This window comes from Mauremys mutica, chromosome 9 (genome assembly GCF_020497125.1).
Source record: "Mauremys mutica isolate MM-2020 ecotype Southern chromosome 9, ASM2049712v1, whole genome shotgun sequence".
NCBI lineage: Eukaryota > Metazoa > Chordata > Testudines > Geoemydidae > Mauremys > Mauremys mutica.
Window position 1 is genome coordinate 4148876 of NC_059080.1, and position 22185 is coordinate 4171060.

Genomic DNA, 22185 nt, shown 5'->3' on the forward strand with positions numbered 1-22185 from the left:
CACTTCTGCGCTGCTGCTGGCAACAGTGCTGCCCTCAGAGCTGGGCGGCCGCTGCTGACCAGGCACCCAGCTCTGAAGATAGCAACGCCACCAGCAACAACGCAGGAGTGAGGGTAGCATGGTAGGGGGTGGGGGGACTGGGCTATCCTTGGGGGTGGGCGACGTGGATGACTGTCCAGGGTGCCGTGGTTGCGGGGGGAGATTTCTGTGGTCATCCCGTCCCCAGCCAGCCCAAGGCCCCTTCAGCGCTGGGCCTGGAGTCGGGGAGGGGCAGGGCCGGGGTCGCTCTGGCTGAGGGCTCCTACGGTATGTTGGGCTCCTGGCCAGGCTGGTGAGAGAGGGGACTTCCTCTTCCCCTGCAGGGGCCGCTCCCAGTGCTGGGTCAGACCCACCTCTCGAAACCTCCCCCAGCTGCAGGAAGCTCTGGGGCTGCTGGCTGGGAGCCCAGCTCTGAAGGCAGTGCCATTTCCAGCAGTAGTGCCAAAATAAGGGTGTTATGGTATGGCATTCCCACCTTTACTTCTGTGCTGCTGCTGGCTACAGCGCTGCCTTCAGAGCTGGGCGCCCAACCAGCAGCTGCTGGTCTCCAGCCAGGTAAAAGTAACAAAAGACCAGACTTCATGGGGAAACCAAATTTCATGGCCCACGATGTGTTTTTCACGGCCACGGATTTGGTAGCGCTCTATTTATTAGGCGTTAGGGCTGCAACTACCAACCACAGGGTATGCCACTGCAGTCAACTTTAACTCATAACCTCTTTACCTCCCACACAGACTGCATCTCACTCCAGGAGGACAGCATACAGCTTTGTCTACATTGGCAACTGCATGACAAAACTGTTGTCTTTCAGGGGTGTTAAAAAAAACACCCAATCCCCCAAAAGTTTTGCCGACGACGAGTGCTGGTGTGAACACTGCTTTGTCGGCAGGAGCGCTCTCCTGCCAATAACGCAAACGCTACTCATTGGGGGTGGAAGTTTTTGTCGGCAGGAGCTCTCTCTCCTGACGACAAACAGCTCCGTTTAGTGGCACAGCCGTGTCACTAAAAGCCACATAGTGTAGACAGCCTAATAAAAGCTAAAGATGACAAATTCACATCGGTAATGAAACAGCCTGCTCTTCACATTCCCTTACAGGTCAGTGCTCTCTGCGGCACCTGGACTCCAATTACGGCTGCTAGGACTTTCGGTAATAGCAACATGCCACTGCAGCAGAGCAGAACTCCATGACCATTTCCTTTAGATTTAAAAATTCAGGATTTTCCTGAACTCTGAATATGAATAATACAACCAGGACAATAGTCCCTGTGTTATTTATTTGGACAACATTTAGTTTATTTACATTGCCAGCACACTGAATTTTCCATGCGCCAGAGATATTTATTTATTTATTTATTAGACAGCATATGACCATAGAAGTGGTCAAGCAGAAAGCAGACAGCTTTGGTAGCTGGGTAGTGGACTGTAGCAGGGTGGACCCTGCTCCTGCTATGAAGGGGTTTAAAACGTGGCCTGGCAGGGCTTGAGAGCAGTGGCTCTCAAGGCTGAGCTGATTGGGGAAGTGGCTGCAGCTGGGAGCCACGCCCCAAACAGAGCAACAGGGTCTTATAAGAAGGCAGGGAAGCCAGGAGCCAGTCTCTCTCCGGCTATAGAGAGAGATGGGCCTGGAGCTGAGACAAGGTACCTAGGGTGAAGCAGGGCTGGGGACAGGCTAAGGAGCTGGGGAGCTCTGGCCTGGAAAGCCCCAGGCTGCGGCCTAGTAGAGGGCTAAGAGGTACTGGGGGTTGCAGGGGGCAACCTAGGGGTAGGCAAGGCAGCAGGTCCAAACCCCCTTTGCCGATGATGAGTACTGGATACTGCAGTCTGCCCCAGCGAACGGGGGCTAGATAGAGACTGGGCAGTAGCCACTACTGAGGCGAAGTGGGGATAGTGGGGTGGGGGTTCCCCGAGGAGGGGAGACCCTAAGAGAAAGGGGTTATTGCTGAGGGCAGCACCCCATGTAAGAGGGCACCGGGGTCCAGAGAGGGACTCAGGGCCAAAAGACAGGTGGATCACCGGCCTGCAGAGGGCGCTCCTGGGCTGGAAAGAGCTAATTCCCCAGAGTCACCAGCAGGAGGCGCCGCGGGGGTGAGTCCAACCCGTTACATGGACACGTGAGGCAGTTTGGGACATGTTATAAATATCCAACTGATTGCAAGGGTTTTTTTGCACCTTGTTCTGAAAACATCTGGTAGTGGTCACTGTCAGGGTCTCTCAGTCAATTAATCACTGGTCTTATCCGGTATGGGAATTCCCATGTTCCTGCTAAAACAATCATTTCAGAAAATGTTGACATTAAATATGGCATCTTCAGGTTTCAGAGTTAACAACCTATCAAGACAACAAGGGGCAGTTCACACCTCTCAGAGGTATTGTTCCAGATCATCTGCAAACTCGGAAGGGCACACGCTGTATTAGTTTGCACTCATGTTTACAATTTTCAGGCTCTCTTTGCAACCATGAAAGCTAGAATTTTCAGTTTTTAAAAGAGAGTTTTTGATTCTGGAGCACCAGAAGAGGTGTAAATTGCAACAAACCTTGTGGCCACTTTATCAAAGAATAGAGGGGACTCTATTAGCAGCTTTTGCTGTTTGTCACTAAATGACAGACTGGCCATCACAATACAAAATGATAAACTGATTGTTCTCAAATTAGCCAGTGATTTTGTCTTTCCATATTACTTTAATAAATGTAAAAATGGAAGCTGCCTTAAAAAGCCGGGAGAAACAAAGAGGATTCTGAATGCATGTTTCATTCAAAAGGATGCCATCACACAGTATCACTTTTCCATTTCTCAAACATCTTAAGGCCAGAAGGGACTATTACGATCATCTAGTCTAACCTCCTGCATAACACGTCATAGAACCTCACCCGCCAATTTCGGCATCAAGCCCATAATTTCTGTTTGAGCTAAAGCAGACCTTTCAGAAAACTATAGAATCTTGAGCCAAACACTTCAAGTGATTGAGACTCTACCACATATCTAGATAAGTTGTTCCAATGGTTAAAATTTGAAGTTGATTATTGTGGAGGTGAGAATTTATTTTTAAAAACTCAAGTTATGTTGTAAAGGCCCTAATGTTTACATAAAAATCATTGGGGCAAATGGAAAACAAGTGTCTTCGGTTGCTAGCGGTCTCTCAATTTGTATATCTACACATTAAGAGGCCTTCTGAATTTGTACCTAGGGCTGTAAACCGATTTCACACGCAACACAAAATCAAAGCAGAAACACAACTTTCTATCATTCTACAGTTATGTTTACTCTGGTTTCTGTGGCTCCAGATGACAATTTGTCCTTTTATATAGTGGAGGTTTGTTAACAAAATCAGTCACTAGACAAGTTTAAAACTCATGTCAGTTCTTTGCATTGTTTGCTTTTACAAAACTAATGAATAATAATTAGTAAGCAATTAGTTGTACAATGATAAATATCAATTCAGAAACATTTTTTCTTTGTTAGGTACATAGTGGGCAAACTGTTCAAAAGCAGGAGAATTTACAAGTAACTTTCTTACATATGAACACTTGTACGCCAAAACCTGAGATCTTGGAAAAGTCAGCTGTTCTGAATACAAGGGCTTTTGTTCCAGCTCATTCTCTGAAAGAATTTAAGTTTTTTCTTAGTTTAATTTTCTGATCTGCCAGCTGGGTATAAGCCAAAAGGGTTATCCAGTCAGACCTTACTGTGATAGATTTACAATGGTAGTGTCTCTCAGGTTTGTTTATTTCATAATTAAAATTCAAATGGATACGACCATTTAAATAATTAAAGGGCAACAGAAAAAATGCCATGAAACCAAACAAATCAGTAAAAGTCATGGAAACCATCAGCAATATTTAATTCAGAAATTCTCTTTGTTCGGGAACTTAGCTGAAAGAAAACAGCTGGCTTTCGTTCAATGCTCTAAATTAAAAACAATCTAACAAGGTCTACGGGGATAACTCTTTTAGCTACATATTGGAGAGCAGATTCATTTCTACCAAGTACATGTAATAGCACTCAAAGCTAGAAAGGAAATTCCTCAGAACTGAGGTAGTTTCTAAGTATCAGCACATTTTCCAATTCCTCACAAGGCAACTTAGCTATTTACAATCCATTTTTTCCCACACATAAATTTATAACCTTTTCAATTTTATGCTTCCATGATTTTTTTCTAAAGAAAAAATATAGCCAGAATGTGCATATTCTACTAACATCATGTTTTAATAAATAACTGGCTACTTCTAGTAAAATTAAGCCTCCAGGATTGTTCATATCAGCCAAGAATATTCGATCTTTATAGTATTGCAGAAATTTGGTGTGAAAATAAAGTTGAATAAAATGGTGACCCTGAGCTAACAAGTAGTTAATGTTTCAATATAAAAATAGAAAATTATCCTTGCAACACAAGGCTGGAATATAACAAAACCCTCTCTCTGTAGATTATTCTCATGGCTAGAAGCATCCAGCCAGATTCTAATGGCTGTCCAAAAGCAGGAAGAGATTTGCAGAATAATTTTTAGTCTTTCTGCAGACTTTTAGTAACTTTTAAAGTGATTTCATTCCTTTTAAAAATATATATTTCTTTTATTTATGAGTTGTCACTTACCACAAAACCGTTCCAGCTGGGAACGTGGAAAGGTGGGACTTCCTGCACAGCCAACACTATGGTCACTTGGTGCCTTGGCCAGCAGAATTGTGTGATCTCTGCCAATCCTCTGAAGTGACTGTATGGGACTCTCCTATCAGGTGGAATCTGTCAGGCCCACCCATCCAATTCCATTCCTAAACTCAGGTCTGTCAGATGCGATGTGCTACTGCCACACTACTTGGCCAGTCTTAACCCTTGACCTTCTGATCAGAGGGAAACGAACTCTCACATAAACGCACCTTATATAAAAAAGATCCCTAAACACTCTCAACGTCCAACTAAACAAATTTGCAGACAGAACACATGTTGGCACTGGCATCAGCAACAACATGAGTTGCATCCGACTGAACACTACCTAGTGAAGAGTCTGTGCACGGGGTTTATAGCTAATCGCCAGGGCCGTGGGGAACAACTGACAGCTCTTCTTAGCTTATGTGAACCTGGAATTCCCTGTAGTCCCTTCCAATTTAACCCAAAATCCTGTAAAGGAAGTATAACCTGCTCCTGGTATTAATGCTTTATGCAAATGGGGCATATGGTTTAGAGACCAATTATGCCTTCACATTCTGTTCTATTGAATAAAGACAAATTACCTCCACTTCTCTCCAGATAAGGCAACTAACATAACATGAATAAATGGGAAGTTAATTACATGAAACGTATCTTTTGCTGGTTGGGTTATTAATTTTCCCCCGTAACATAACATGATAAATAAAACTTGCTTCTGTACAGATATTTCATATTCAGAAACACATACTTGTTACATGCCGAGATAGGACCCTGTTTTTCTTGTAAGAAATGTGGTAAAATAAAAATTTTTAAAAAGGCAAGTGATGATAACACAAATGCATAGCTAACTACAGGTCTGTATATACACTTTGTTAGCCACCGTTAACATGGATTCTCGTGAACAGGACAAACTAACAGTCCACGTCAGCGTTATTTCCAGAACAGCAAGTGGAAAAAAAAACCAACAATACTTTAAACCCAGTGGCCACATAGTAAAAACTGTACACTGTTGTCCATTAACTTAAAAAGCAAAGTCACTAGATGGTATAAAAGTGAAAACAGGTGCCTTTTAATTCTGATGATAAAGTCTTTCCCCCCCTAAGTTGCACAATTATCTCCATTGTCTTTGCATGGCCAAGAAAAAGATGCTAAAGAACAAGGCTGCTTGTGACAGACCAATACTGGCAGCAGCAGAAGTGTTTGTGTTTTTATCAATCTTGTTAGTTTTCCCAGTAACTTCGGTTACATTGAACTCAAACTCGGGAGAACATTGCTGAAATTCACAGCCACTTCCACTTCCTTCCCCGCTGCTTTCATCACCTATAAGAAACAAAACAGATTTTGCTTGTATTCCTTTCAAAGGCCCTGAACCAGAACTCCAACCCCAAAGAGCAGAAAAACCAAGTCCAGTGACTCCTTCCCCCATGTGTTTAATTTTAGGCACTTGCTTCAATTGTGAAATGCTCTAGTGCCTATGGAACGTGAGCACGGGACTCCAGCCACTGAAACTTAAATACACCCCAAAAGTTAAGCCTGTGCTTAAGTGCTGTCCTGGATAGAGATGGATTCTAAGTATTAGGGAAGTTCAGATTCAAATAGTATTACATGGGCTTCATTTCCTGCCCCCATACACTTATATTCTCAGTAGTGCATCTGAAATTTAATCCGCTCCCTCTGTATAAACAACTCGGTTAAAACCCACACGTACTTATATCAAGGAAGTCAACATCATTTCCATTGTAAGCATTCTTCATTTTATTGGTCATCACCCGAAGGGCCATGATTTGCTGACGTATCACTATATCCGGTTTTGTAATGTCAACTTCTACCTCAGGATTATTCACCTGATTGGCTAATCCATTTCCGGTCACTGCAAAGACATACCTAAAAAGGAAAACTTTCCATTATAAAGATGCACATTGTGTTATAAAGTGTTTTAAGATGTTCAGAGGGTTCTCTTACACCCTTTGAATATAGGCCTGCTTTCACTCAGGATTTTGGAGAAACAGGATTTTCCTTCCTGTATAAAAAGAGAAAAAGACTAGGCCCCCCTGCAGTAAAATGGCTTGTGAGGACAGAAAAGGATTTTCCATCATTCTGGGCAATGAGGAGTCTCTCCATGATCATCTTCATGGCTATATGACACGTCAGCAAAGTGTAGTTTGAGCTCAGTGTCAGTCTGGATCAAAGGCAACACTGTTACTCTGCATTTGCACCAGCATAACTGAGATCAGAATTTGCTTGCATGAGTGTTATTTCTCAGGATATGAAAGCTAAGACTTCGGTTTCCTCAATAAACAAAGTATTAGTGATTTACAGGAGAGATCGACAGAGATGTAGTGACTGAAGGACCCAACATCCAACTTGCTGAACTCTAGCAGAAAGATGACGCGTGTAATCAGATTTGTAAGATCAGATGTCGTGAAACAATATTACTTATTCGTTTTAAAGGGCGAGATTGGAGAAGAATTTATATTAGTCTTTCCCAAGCACTGGGGTGGCCAGAATCAGTCTAACAAGTAGCTAGAGGGAACGTGCTGGTTGGGAGCATGACGATGTACAGCGGAGATTGACTCTAGATCTTTTGTTTTTAAAAGTGCAGAATTAGCATCAATAAAATTAGGATTTATGATTTGCATGAGAATCATCACCTAAAGAGAAGGACGACTGTATAGCTTATTTAGGAGTCTAGAGCCAATGCTAGGAGAGGCTTGTTTTGATTTAAAGTAACCAAAGTGAAGAATTTGAGAAAAGTAACTTTTTAAATCTAATTTGGTTGATGATTATTTATTCTGTAAAAATGCATGTTTGTAAGTATCACAAGTTTTATCCTGATTCAGGAAAGCATCCTTATTCAAGAACAGCAGCATGTGCTTAACTTTAGGCACTTGCTTTACTCCCACTAAAGTAAGACTATAGACTGAACATGGGATGCCAGTCAATTCGACTTAACCACATGCCTAAAATTAAGAGCTGTACTTAAGTGCTGTTCTAAATCGGAATGGATTTTAAGTGTATGCTTAAGCGCTGTCCTGAATTGGGGCCTTGCTGTTCAGTGTTTACTATCATTGTTGTGGTTAGATGTTCTGAAGAAAATTTGGAGGGAGATTTAAGTGAGAGAGTTAATTGATCGTTCCATCTTTTCAGAGCAGTGCCGTATAGGAGGATAGTGACACAGGATTTGAAACATCCACATACTAAGGGTACAGAATACAGGGAGTGCGAAGGGGGGGGAGGAGGGATCCTCTACTCTCCCTAGCTGGGGTGAGCAGTGCTCCCCCAACACGCCCCCTCCTCCTCAGCTGATGCAGCAAAAACGCCATCTCTTTCAGATGCTACATTGCCCTGCTCACCAGTGACAAGTCAGAACAGGGGTGGGCAAACTTTTTGGCCCTAGGGCCACATCTGGGTATGGAAATTGTAAAGTGGGCTATGAATGCTCAGGAAATTGGGGGTTGGAGTGTGGAAGGGGGTGCGGGCTCTGGGGTGGGGCCAGAAATGAGGAGTTCAGGGTGCGGGAGGTGGCTCTGGGCTGGGGCATGGTGGAGGGGAGGAAGGGGAGGGCTCGGGTTCGAAGTCTGGGGTGGGGCTGGGGATGAGGGGTTGAGGGTGCAGAAGGGTGCTCCGGGCTGGGACCGAGGGGTTTGGAGGGGGATCAGGGCTGGGGAAGGGGGCTGGGGCATGGGAGGGGATCGGGGTGCAGGCCCTGAGCAGCGCTTACCTCATGCAGCTCCCAGAAGCAGCAGCATGTCCCCTCTCCGGCTCTTATGCAGAGGTGTGGCCAGGCGGCTCTGCGCGTTGCCCTGTCCGCAGCACCACCCCTTCAGCTCCCATTGGCCGTGGTTCCCAGCCAATGGGAGCTGCAGGGGCACTCTGCAGAGCCCCTTGGTTGCCCCTATACATAGAAGCCAGAGGAGGGAACATGCCACTGTTTCTGGGAGCCACGCAGAGCGGGGCAAACCCTGGACCCCACTCCCCGTCTGGAGCATGACAAGCCCTGGACTCCACTTCCCGTCAGGAGCTCAAGGGCCGGATTAAAATGTCAGGAGGGCCAGATGCAGCCCCTGGGCTGTAGTTTGCCTACCCCTGAGTTAGAAGGTTTCCCTGGTGAGTAGAGGATCGATGGCATCAAATGCCTGGGATAAGCTACCAGCAGAGGCAGATACTGACGCTATTTATTGAGAAGACGACCCAAAACGCAGGGAAGCAGAGTTTTAGAGGTCCATGAAATTTAAATTATGCATAAAGGGCCTGCTCCTGCGTTCATGGGAGTAGATCACAAAACTCCCATTGGTTGGGGGAAAACCAAAACAAACCCCGATAACCATTCCACAAAAATTTCCAAGCTGTTTTCATTTCACAGGGTTCAAAAATCGGTCCTTTTTCCACAAAACTGTCGGCAACTTTTTCCTCCGTTTTTTAAAAAAAGTTCTTCTTTTGCTTGGGGTTTCAGTAAACAAAAAGCTTTGATACAAGATTTCAAAAAAGTCAATTACAAAATTGGGGAAAGTTCTGGGGGAAAAGAAAACATTTCTACCACACTGATAATTTCCCAAAAAAACTCTCTATTCAAAAAGAGAGAGGTCATTTAAAAAAGTGTGTGAAAAATTTCAGCTGGTTCTTCTGCTAACCTCAGGAGTGTACAGTCAGACCTAAAACACTGCTAGCGCCATCCACATTCACTTGTCTCTCTTTCCTGCCCTCGGATTTCTGTTCCTACAAGAACCCTCGTGAAGGTTCCGACCCCTAGAGGAGACTTGGCACTTAAAAACATGCTGGGCATCATTGTGGGTTTCTGGCAGGTTTGATTCTCAGCAGCAGTCCCACCCTGCCCTACCTGCCAGAAGTGCTCCATGATCCCTGGAACAGACCCAACACCCCCGAACCTGTATGAACAGCAGGAATCTAGAGGTCAGCCAGATGCGAATCAGGGTGGTCCTGTGAGTAGGGCATTACCCTAAGACTTGAGACACCTGGGTTCAATTGCCATCTCTGCCACAGACTTTGCATGACCCTGGTCAAGTCACTTAGGTACAAAAAAGTTTTTTAAAGCAACTAGGGTGCTTAAATCTTATTGACTTTCAGTGGGACTAAGTTGCTAAGGAAATTCTGAAAACATTTCCCTCAGAGAGACTGTGCCTCAGTTATCAGCTATAAAATGGCACCACCCTACCTCACAGGAGGTTGTGAAGATAAATACATTCAAGAGTGAGAGGCGCTCCAATACTCTGGCAACAGGCACCACGTAAGACCCTGAGCTAGATAAATAGCCAACCCACAACCAGACAGGCTCTGAAGGTCTGAATTACAAGGTCAGACATGAAGGAAGTTAGCTCAGTTAAGCTTATCCAGACCTGCTCTTGGCACTTCCGTTCCAACACTCATCCTCAATGACACGCCCGGCAGCCATCTTCTCATCATTACAGATGTTCCCAGGGAGAGATGACCAAAACTTTTTGGCTTGCTTCAGTTTTTCCTTCACATCAGTAACCTATATTAAAAAAGGAACACAGTATAGAATATCAACGTGAACCAAATTTATTTCTCAAAAGTAAAGCTGAAAATGGATTTGTATCACAAGAGACAGGTTTAGGCCAGATCCCGAGCTGGTGCAAATCAATGGAGTTTCATCAGAATCAATGGCCTCTGGGGAGTTTTTAAATGCAAAATTAAAAACAGATTTTCAAACACTGCATTATTCATATGTGAAACCACTAAGAGAGGCACTTACCTGAAATACAAGTGCTGAGCTAGCTCATGTCTAGCGTGGTAAGTAGATTACACCCTTTAAAGAAAGTTGCAAGTTTCCTCAACTACTTTTAAAAAGACTATCAGATTATGGACTGGCAAAGACACAGACTGGGGCGCATGCACGCACGCCCCCACCCTCAATTTACTTGAGCCGCTCACCTACGCAATCTGCGAGGGTGACAAAGCACAATATGTTTATTATGAACAGCCTTGTTCTGTATCAGTGAGACAGGTCAATAGGCACTCACCAGTCTATCCAAACTCGTGCCAGCAGCTGTAGTTGGCCGCTCCTCCGGGTTGTAGGGTCTAAAGCGAGCACTGAAGCCACTTTCAGAGACTGAACGAGAGGCCCGGCCCTGTGTCAGCGGTTTAGGCTGTCCGCATCCTTGGAAAACCTAGGTGATTTGATTAAGTCGCTTTAGAGGACGGATTTCACACCAGACATTTACCACTCCTCAGTATTCCTATCCAAATATTCCTTCCCCAGACAGAGATGAGACTAAATACACATGAATTGCAGCTAAGGCCTGGTCTACGCTACAGTTAGGTTGATGTAAGGCAGCTTACATTGACCTAACTCTGTAAATGTTTACACCAAAATGTAGCTCCCCCGATGTACCCTGACGTAATAACTCCACCTCCATGAGAGGCTTGGACCTTAGGTTGACGTAGTTAGGTTGAGGCAGTGCCAGTGTAGACACCGTGTTGCTTACATCGACTGTTGCTGCCTTTCAGAAGCTGTCCCACAATGCCCCATGCTGACAGTTAATTCAGTGCAAGCGCTCCTGAGGTGGCCACGCACCCACCAACACATGGAGCATAGCGTGGAGATGCAAAAGCGATTTAATGACTGCAGTGGCTCTGCGTCGACGTAACTTAGGTCGACTTAATTCTGTAGTGTAGACTTGCCTCAGACAGTTATTTTAATAGGGGTAGATAAATTTAAATAGTGGAGGAATTAAAAAGAAAAAAGCTAAAAAGAAAATTCTGGTTTTAGTGCTGATGATATACCTTTTGAGACACTTGCACGCTGTTCTCCTGCATGTTCATGATTGCATCCGAAATTTTCACATCAATTGGGTCCATGACTGACTCAATGTTAAAAGGACCCTCTAGCCTCTCAGCCACCATCAACATAGAATCTAATACAGAAAAAGAGATGTTAAGAGTTTTAATGGAGGGACTTCAAATATGGCACAAGTGCACAGAGCAGACTAGGTTTACTCTGCTTTAAGCAGCTCACTTAAATCCTACTCCAAAGTGAAGGAAAATCTCATATACCTTTCTCAGGTATCTTTAGTGTAACACTCTTAATAAAGCAACTGCTAGTTGCGTTTTGAAACTTCAAATGAACGTTTTGCTCTCTGTCACGAGATCTTTTATAATAGGTATCACTTGACTCAACTTGTCAGCTACTGTCAAGGATTAGAGACCCACCTTGTCTGACAAAGCGGAAGGCCTAGGCAAGGACAACAGGCCACGCCACATAAGTGCAAAAATTAGCCATTGAAATCTACCGCGGCATGGTAGGCGTCTTTAAAAAACAGATGTTCTACTTCTGGGTTTTAGTTATTCCAGCTAGTAAAGGGACTGAGATAGAAGCTTGTTGGACCAGTTACAATAAACCGTATACAGCAAAAACTCTGTTTAATGAGGGAGAATAAACATCACAATTTCCTTCAATTCAATCAGCAAATAGCCATTAGAACTAATCTCTACTTATAGAGAGGATATTACAAGTACTTCTATTTTAAACAGGGCTCCATTGTATCTTTTTAAAATATCTCCACAGTTAAGACAGAAAGAAAAATATCAGTTTCTTTATATTTACTATGAATGAAGAAAGCAAAGGAGATGGTGATTAAAATCTACAGCTAAAGTTTGTAATTTTTTTATATTAAAGAGAACTTTTCACATCTGAAAAAAAAATCAAAAGTTACACTCAATATCATTATGCAGACAGCACAAGTTGAACAGTGAAACTGCATGAGACCATCACTAAAGGCTTTAGACTAAAAATTAACTTTGACATTTCACTTATGAGTGAGGAGATGGAAGAGATCTGTGGCAACCATCAACCCAGTTTTCCTCTCACTCCAGGATCATTCCCTGCTGTCCATTTACTAGTCAAATGTAGCACTAACTATGCCAAGCTATGGGGCTTCCACCACTTCCTTTGGGAATATTGTTAGCAAGGAACTTTTGTAATGTTCAGTTTGAATGTTCTCTTTAATTCCCCCTGTAACGGGAATGCCCTATTATACTATTCTTAATTACTAATCTCCCTTCTTGGTGTTTACTCCATTCAAATATTTGGAGATGTTACCGAACAGTTATCTCCTAGCCAAGCTATAGTTAACTCCCTCCTCATTTTGTCAGGATACAGCTACAAACTTGTAATTTTTCAATTGTTTTTGGTTTTTAATTCTCATAATCCTAAGGCCTGGGTCATGCAGGAGGTCAGGCTACATGATAATCACAATGGTCCCTTCAGGCCGTAAAAATCTGTGAATAGGTTCCCTCTTAATTCTGATGATGTGCCTGCTCAGCTCCAGGAAGTGGAAATGGGCATTTCTCATTCAAAGAACTCAAATCTGCTGAATTCAAGTATTTTGCGTGATACTCATTCCCCCATCAGAAGCAGAATGTTCCTGTGGATTTATACATGTTTATAAAGAGACTCCATTCAACACAGATTTATTTTTGGCTTTGCCCTGACGCTCAATTAATTTTCAACTAAATTAAAATATACCAATAAAAATGCAAACTACAATTAAGCTACCTGTACATTTAAAAACACCAGTGTACCGTATGCAGCAGCAGCATACTGATCAGATAAACCCACTTATTAAAAATGCAAATCAGTATTTAAAAGTATTTTCTGTGGGCTGGCTGACTGATCAGGCGTTAGCAAGCACATCTCAAAAATTATCGAAAAAAGATAAGAATACTTTAGAGCGCATAATTAATTTAGACCACAATTAACGCCGACCTTGAGAATCACGGCATCATTGAGTATATGCTTTCTTTCAATTAAGCCAAGATGCCAATATTTAAGAACCAAAATCTGATGAAAGCTACAATCTATAGGAACCACACTAGCACATAGAGCAGCAGCATTAATGACAGAGCTGCGGCAACGGTGTGGCTGGAATTTAACCATCAGGGACTACAAAGAGGTCTCCACTAAATGCATATATATATATATATATATATATATATATATATATATATATATATATATATATATATATATATAAAACAAATGAAATAAAGAGTCTTAGACTGTATTGTGGTGGCCTCCAATAAAGTGATGCTTCAAAATCTCTGAGTAATGACTGCTAGCATGAATATACCATTGTGCCAGAGGAGAGAAAAATGCTTTTGATGTGCTAGCAAATAGAGACTTTTGTAAACAAGTAGAGCACAACTTAAATGTGTTCATCATTGTCAAAGCTTTTGGGGGTTTTCACGCACATAAAGAACATCCCATCATCGTTTGGAGGAAGCCGCTCATTTCAAATAAAAATATTATGAATAGACAGATAATAAACACACAAAATGTATAGTTTTTAACAAGAAAAATCTTCCATTTTGTAACTACTTAATACCCCGAGTGGCCAGGAAAGGCCCCAGATCAATAAAGTGTTTGTGAAAGACTGAAAGGAAACATAAACCCTAATTCTTCTGGCTGTTTGGCGTCTTTGTAAACTTTGAGCTGGGCCGGCCATACACAAGAGCATGGGAATGTAGAGCGAATTGGGGTCTTTGTTACTCATGGTGCCATGGCGTTACATGTATCACAGCTAAGGAATGCAGTCTCTGCTTTGACTGCTGATATAGAAAATGCATTCGGCCTCCAGCAGAGCTGCCAAAGCTGGCTATAAAAGATAAGGAAAGTAATAATTGGCCTTGGAGAATATATTCAACTGTAGCTCTTCAGCAGCAGTGATGGCTGCTGACAAGAAGCACTACATGAAAATAAACTTTCATTAAAAAAAGAACAAGAAAAAAGTACATCTAGGCCACAGTTTTTATTTGGGGGATATCCGACTGGCTCCTACCTCCTGCCAGGAACGGGCTGGTGTACCCACCAGCAATCATAACTAACAGTAAAGTCCCTCTGGCAGCAACAGTTGACATTAATAAGGTTGGCTATGATTCAAGCTAATGTTAGCACTGCTACACGATGCGATGGCGAGCAAGCTGCACCTAAGCATAATTTATGGTTTTATTGCAACATGCCTCCTGAAAAAGTTTTCCCCCCAACGTTTCAGGTTCAAAATAATTGATATTTGTACAAATGACTGCAAGGTGGTTCAGAGCACCTGATCTGTCTCACAAAAAGTTTGGCATAATGCAAAATTTACTCCAGCTCTATTCATTTGTTACGAATGCACCGAGGACGACAAAGAACTTTGGGAAGACAGAAGTGGGTTGGAAAAATATATAGTTCCATCCCTTGAAGAGCATTTTCCTCCTGCATACATTTGTCCTCGCGTCTGGCATTGAGACGATCCTCAGCAACAAAGCAACTCGATCTCACTAAGGAAAGCAATTCTTGTGCCATTGTGCCACCAATAATCAGAAACCCACATCTTCAGCTTCAGGGTCTAACTCTGAGAACAAAAAGGCAGTTTTCAGACTTAACCCCAAGATTTGATTTAAGGGTAGGGAAACCTTGACCATTCATTAACAGCAATCATTTAAAAAAGGAACAAATTCCTTTCACACAAAATAGCAGAGAGATGTATATGGAGACTGAATTCTACAATCTTAGAGTAGATTAAACCCCTGTGAAAAAATCATGAAAAGGCGCTGGAGATTAACATTGTTCATTCATAGGGGGGTTTTCCCATAGCTCATTTGAAACAAAGCATGCCCTGTATAACTGTGTCAAGAACACATTTCAAAACCGGTGACATGATTTATAGTTAATTAGCAGCGGGGACGACAATTAAAACATTATTGAACATGTTACAACTTTTGCATGGTGCTTTACAGACATAAGAGAGAAAAATTCTCTGCCTTGAAGAGTTTACAAATCTCAGGCCCCATCCTGCACAGACTTACATGCATGCTACACTTAAGTCACTTCATCTCCTCATGCACTTGAAGTGAAGCATGTGGAGGGTTTTTTTTAGAAACTTTGACAGAAAGCACATCTTAATGCTTTCAATTCCTATATTCCAGGCAAAAATAAGAAAACAATGTAAAAAAGGAACTATATAATTGCAAGTGTAGCATTGAATACCTAAGTAATGAGTGGGCAGGTGACATTCTGGGGAGAAAACATTTAGAGAATTATGTCACCTTTCCTCCTGGGAAATGTTTACTTATTTTGTCTTGTTTAATAATCTTCATTTTTGTACGCAATTACTGAATATCACTGTAGATGGCTTTCCCCAAGTTTCATTTTCATTTGCATACCACCTGCAGCAATTAGCTGCTTACTCTTTTGTTTGCTTTCTAGCATTATGCCTTCCCTTCCATGGGATTCCTCTTTCCTGCTTGGACTAGACCTTTGCAAGTCTTCCACTCTTCAAGCCATTTCAGCTACTACTGGGGCTGAAATACTTAATATTCACATCTGTGAGAGCGCGTGTGAAAGTCAGTATTCTAGAGGATCTCTTGAAAGCCTAATTTAGTGCTGCACTTTCAAACAGTGTTAAAGCGGTAATTAGCTCCCTCCACGGAATGAGCAGGCAAAATTTTCATTTGAAAATATTATGCACATGCATTGTTAACGTAGACAAGTAACGTGTGTGTGTGCGTTTGTGTGTGTATCAAACTCTAGCTTAAAATATGGTAATTATCAGCAATTCCTTTTTTTAAACACGTGCAATTTAAAGTGTGGAAAACCTTTACTAGCCAAATACTTTTTTAAAGTGTGCTATTACTGCATGTAAATGCACCACTGTCTTGTCAATGACACTCAAGCGCCATTTGTGCACATCAGCACACATTGCATGAAGAGAGAGGGCTGCGCCTGAAGGATCCTTTTACAGACACATCAAGACTCCTTTAAAACATTTTCTTCACCTTATTCTTAAGGTATCATCACTTACTGAGCACCCCAAAACACGCCGGGCACCTCGCAGAGAGAATTTGGTCCCACTCCAGACTGAAAATTAAAATGTCAAACTCAAGTTTGGTATCACTACTAGCAAGGGTCGAGAAACAAGAGGGAGAAGAAAGGAACAGGAGGGACTGGGTAACAGTAATAACTTTGCATAGTTACCAAGTAAGGCACGTGCACATTTTAATGGAAGATGTGGGTCTACAGGCCTAGTCTGAAGCTCCTGTAGTTAACAGACTCTAACGAATACCTCACCCCCACCAACCCGCTATTCCTACAGACTCCATGGCAGAACTAAAGCTTTAGGAGGGATAATGGCTTGATGAACTGGTTTGAGGATGGCACCCCGAGTTAAAGGGACAGCATGGAGAAAGGCATATGCACCTATTGCAGAGGCGCACTGAGGGTGCTGGGAAAACAGACCAGGTCAAACACAAGAGAGGCTGCATGGGAAAGGGCCTTGGAGGCAAATCAAAGGGCCAGTTTATCCGTGTCACTCCACTGACATGGCTAGTGTTAGGCCTATTTACACCAGCTGAGGATCTGGCCCAAGCTGTTTTGCCGTGACACACAATGTGACCGACAACAGAAAAATTACTCAAAATCCGGGGAAGGACGACGACAAGGCTGTGACAACAGGCCAGAGAGACTATTCTACCAGTAACAACCTGAATGAAATGGAGAGGAAGCAGGTTAGAGTCAAACATATCAGAGATGGGGAGGTTGCAGAAGCTGGCTTGAGTCAGTGTGTGGATAGCTGATTTAGCAGCAAGGATAGATAGGAAGTGAGATGGGGCTTGGGCACACCATGTACACGGATTGTAGGCCAAAAGGACGGCAGTGGCTCCTGGAGGAAGGCATGATTGCCAGTATTCCTGACAGCAGAAGGTCAAGGGAGACAAGGATGGAACCAAGGGCTTGAGTCTGAGCCAGGAAAAGATCACTTGAGACTGGTAAAGAATGGTTTCCATGCAGCGGAGAGGGTGGAAGCCAGTCTGGTGTGGATCCAGCGGTGGGTCTGAATCCTTATCTCCTCAAGGTTTCAATGGCACCCTCTGCTCTCGGGTTCTCATAGATTCATAGATTCTAGGCCTGGAAGGGACCTTGAGAGGTCATGGAGTCCAGTCCCCTGCCCTCATGGCAGGACCAAATACTATCTAAACCATCCCTGACAGACATTTATCTTACCTACTCTTACATATCTCCAGAGATGGAGATTCCACAACCTCCCTAGGCAATTTATTTCAGTGTTTAACCACCCTGACAGTTAGGAACTTTTTTCTAATGTCCAACTTAAACCTCCCTTGCTGCAGTTTAAGCCCATTGCTTCTTGTTCTATCTTTAGAGGCTAAGATGAACAAGTTTTCTCCCTCCTCCCTATGACACCCTTTTAGATACCTGAAAACTGCTATCATGTCCCATCTCAGTCTTCTCTTTTCCAAACTAAACGAACCCAATTCTTTCAGCCTTCCTTCGTAGGTCATGTTCTCTAGACCTTTAATCATTCATGTTGCTCTTCTCTGGACCCTCTCCAATTTCTCCACATCTTTCTTGAAATACGGTGCCCAGAACTGGACACAATACTCCAGTTGATGTTTTAAGCATCCTGTATATGCCCGACTAACAAAATGTCAAAGGCCTGGTCTACACCTAAAACTAGCTATGTCGCTCAGTGGAATGAAAAACCAGCTGCTAGGCTGGCAGAAGATTTCTTCCATTGATCCAGCTACTAGCTCTTGAGGGGGCAGATTAACTGCAGTGACTTCAGAAGCTGTGAGATATTGTAGGATCAGTACCTCCCTCCATTGATCTGAGAGCGAACTCAAAGCGATGATCACAGAGTTACATTCTGCACAGACCCTACAATTCCTAACCATTTCCAAAGTGAATCTAAGGTTCTACACTTCAGACACATGAACGGTTTCCATGCTCTCAATCACATCTGCATCCACTAGTGTGCATCTGTGACTTGCTGGCAATGCATTTGGCTGTAATGTGGGGATTCCCACGGTTAGAAGCTAACTTTGGAACTTCGTCCTCGTTAGAGCTTTTCTTCCTAGTATTTAAAGAGCGTTGGTATATTCTTACAGACCTTATAGTATTTTTTTAAAAATCTGTTGCATTTATTGTGTAGGAATAGAAAGGAAACGCAGGTGCAAAACACGCTATTACAGAGGATGTTTAATGCCAGTTCTTGTCTAACCTGGTCATTCATTTATCCCAACCTCTACATGTGTTATAAAAGCACAAGTATTATATCATTTTCTTGTGCCAGAGATATTTAGGAGACATTGGAAAGGAGAGGAATAAATGGTCAGTTTTCACAATGGAGAGATGTAAACAGCAGGGTCCCCCAAGGATCCGTACCGGGACCAGTGCTGTTCTACATATTCCTAAATAATCTGGAAAAGGGGTTAAGCAGCGAAGTGACAAAATTTGCAGACGACACTAAATTTCCCAAGATAGTTAAATCCAAAGCTGACTGACAAGAGACACAAAGGGATCTCACCAAACTGGATGACTGACCAATAAAATGGCAGATGAAATTTAAAGGTTGATATGTGCAAAGTAATGCATGTTGGGGAAAAAAATCCCAACTATACATCCAATGTGATGGGGTCTAAATTAGCTGTTACCACTCAAGAAAGAGAACTTGAAGTCACTATGGGTGGTTCTCTGAAAACATCTACTCAATGTGCAGCAGCAGTCAAAAAAGCAAACAGAATGTTAGGAACCATTAGGAAAGGGACAGAAAATATCCTAATGCCACTACATAAATCCATGGGACGCCCACACCTTGAATACTGCATGTGGTTCTGATGACCCCATCCCAAAAAAAGATACATTAGAATTGGGAAAAGTACAGAGAAGGGCAACAAAAATTATTAGGGGTGTGGAACAGCTTCCATATGAGGAAGAAGTAAAAAGACTGAGAGACGACTAAGGGGGAATATGATACAGGTCTATAAAATCATGACTGGTGTGGAGAAAGTCAAGAAGGAAGTGTTACTTACTCCTCCACATAACCCAAGAACCAAGGGTCACCCAATGAAATTAATAGGCAGCAGGTTTAAAAAAACAAAAGGAAGTATTTCTTCACACACACACAGCAAATCTGTGGAACTCATCGCCAGGGGACGTTGTGAAGACCAAAAGCATAACTGGGATACAACCCTATGCTCCAGGTGTCCTAAACCTCCAACTGCCAGAAGCTGGGACTGGACAACAATGGATGGATCACTCAAAGTGCCCTGTTTTGTTCATTCCCTCTGAAGGATAGTGGGCTAGATGGACCACTGTGGCTGTTCTTTTGTTAAACAGATGAAAGAGCTGCAAGGTTGTAATAGCAGAGCAATGTGTGATACCAGTGAATGGTCAGCAGCGTAAGATGTATGTGTCTTGGGGCAGACAGTCTTAAGAGGTATCAAACCTCTATCACAGACAATCCCCATTACTTCAGTGGAGAATTCTCTGAGGCCATTAGACACGACTTTCACTTTCTTGGATACTGTGTTGGGTTCAGGCTACCCACCTACAAAGCAAATAGAAGAATGGGTAGAATTGTGATGGTCCAGAGATGAAGTGCTAGCCAGATGAAATGTGTGTGCCATATGTGCACCTTTTTTTTACCTTCCATTATTAAAAAGGTTGGCCTATTTCAGTAACCTTCAAGAGACATAAAAGACACAATAAAACATAGTTTTGCTCTAAGGAGGTTACTTGTATGCTGTAGGTTAAATTTATTCTGAAAATCGTATGAACTGGAGAATGGTTTTGATACAGACACATGGAGGGTCTTGAGGTAAAAGTTCCATGTTGGCACCTAGCAGATCCACTGAGAGGAAAATAAAGATTTCTACACTTAGATAAGAAGCAAGGAGCATCTTCGGTACCACACACAAATGCAGTGCAAATGGGAACACGCCATGCCAGACACATACTTACACGCACAGTTATAATCCACATTGTCTCACCTATAAAGTTATTCCACTCTGTGTCCAGATCCCCTTGATTGGCTAAACAGCCTCTCATGACATTAAAGCAGTAGTTGTAACACGGCCTCACAGTAACTAGGCCTCGACAATATGGACAGTACATCATCTTCAGCAGCGCTCGCTCACCCTGAGGTGTTGGGTTTACCTTTAAAAAAGAAAAAGGGGGAAGGAGAAGAAAATTACATGTCAGTCACAAAGGAAAACACACACACACACACACACACCCCTACAACAGCACGGGAAAGAACACTGATGAAAAGGAGCAGAAAAGGAGCTGTGGCTCGTAGCTGTAGTTCAGCTGTTTGGTAGTTCTACCTGGAATACAACATGATGGCAGACAATCGATTTATTCTCTCTCTCTCACACACGCACACGCACCCTTACCCACCATGTTGGGTGTGCATGGCTCTTTGCAGGACAAGACGGAGTGATGGGTTGCTTCCCTGCATACCTTAATCTAAACTGGATATCACATCTAAACATGTTATTTAGGTTGCAAAGACAAACACTCTGAAGTTAGGAAATGCCAGATTTATAGTTGCTCAGGCAACCTTAATTCCGTCCCCTTGTGCCTCTCTCCTGTGCACTGAAGGAGGCAGGAGTTCTGTGGGAAAGATAGCATGTGACCATGTAAGTAAGCACTATCATAATGAATATGCACATACCTAACTTCAGCTACAAACTGTAAACAATGCAACCTCTGCTGAAAATAATGTCAGAGCTTCTTGGCTGCAGGAGTCTTTCAAAAAATGGAAAGTGCTAGGCAACCTAAGTAGAACTCCGTGTTTTTCACAGAGGTCAGAGATTCCGTGATTTTCCGTGACTTGTGCGGCCGGCCCAGGAGCCGCCTGAGCAGCTCGGGCAGCCCCTGGGTCAGTCGCACTGGCTGCTGCTGGGGCAGTCTCGGTCCCCCTCACCTCCCAGCAGCAGGAGTTTGGGTGTGGTGGGGGATCAGGGCTCGGGGCCGCTGTTTACCGGGAGGAGGGGCTCCTCTCCCTCAGCTCCACATGCTGCCTCTGCCAGCAGCCAGGCACCGCCCCTGCAGCTCCCATTGGCTTGGGATGGAGCGGAGACAGCACATGGAGCTAGGGCCGCTGCTTCCCAGGAGCTGGGTAAGGAGCCTGCACCAGCCCCACCACCCGTGCCCCCATCCCCAGTACCTGCGGTGCCCCCAAATCCCCCCTACACCCCTCCCCCAGTTTTAGTCAGGGAGGGGTATTTTTAGTAAAAGTCATGGACAGGTCACGGGCCTGTGAATTTTTGTTTACTGTCCATGCTTTTACTACAAATACCCGTGACTAAAACGTAGCCTTACTTAGAATTAACCAGCAAGGAACACCATTAACACAGGCAGAAGGTTAAATCTGCTCCTTCCCTCCAGCCAGTGCTGTTTTCATTTCTACTTGTCCGTGAGCACCACTGGGCTTGGCTCTCTCTGGTAGCCTCGCCCTTTTACCTCACAGCCCAACCTTCTAACACAACAGCTCTACGACAGATACCTCGGGTTCGTTTAGATCTAGTACCTATCTGCGTTAAATAATAGCCTCTCTCTCCTGGAGCCATCCCTATTTGAATGAGGTTTGCAGCTACATGTTTTTCAATAGCGCACACCAGAGATAAGAGGAGATGAATCTTCAAACTGACTCATCCCAGGTTTTTCACTTATGTTCATCCAAAGGG

The 22185-nt window shown here is 43.3% G+C and overlaps 1 protein-coding gene across 1 annotated transcript in view; it reads right to left on the bottom strand.

Annotated features, from left to right (window-relative positions):
* Window positions 1-3275: 3275 nt before the first annotated feature.
* Window positions 3276-22185, bottom strand: part of GPC4 (glypican 4) — a 107565-nt gene continuing 88655 nt past the window's right edge. Inside the window, exons 4-9 of the mRNA XM_045030115.1 lie at window positions 20485-20650; window positions 11443-11573; window positions 10680-10826; window positions 10035-10171; window positions 6389-6564; window positions 3276-6000 (exon numbers count right to left, since the gene is read on the bottom strand). Coding sequence (XP_044886050.1) covers window positions 5792-6000; window positions 6389-6564; window positions 10035-10171; window positions 10680-10826; window positions 11443-11573; window positions 20485-20650 — 966 coding nt within the window. The 3' untranslated portion in view covers window positions 3276-5791. The remainder of the gene's footprint in view (window positions 6001-6388; window positions 6565-10034; window positions 10172-10679; window positions 10827-11442; window positions 11574-20484; window positions 20651-22185) is intronic.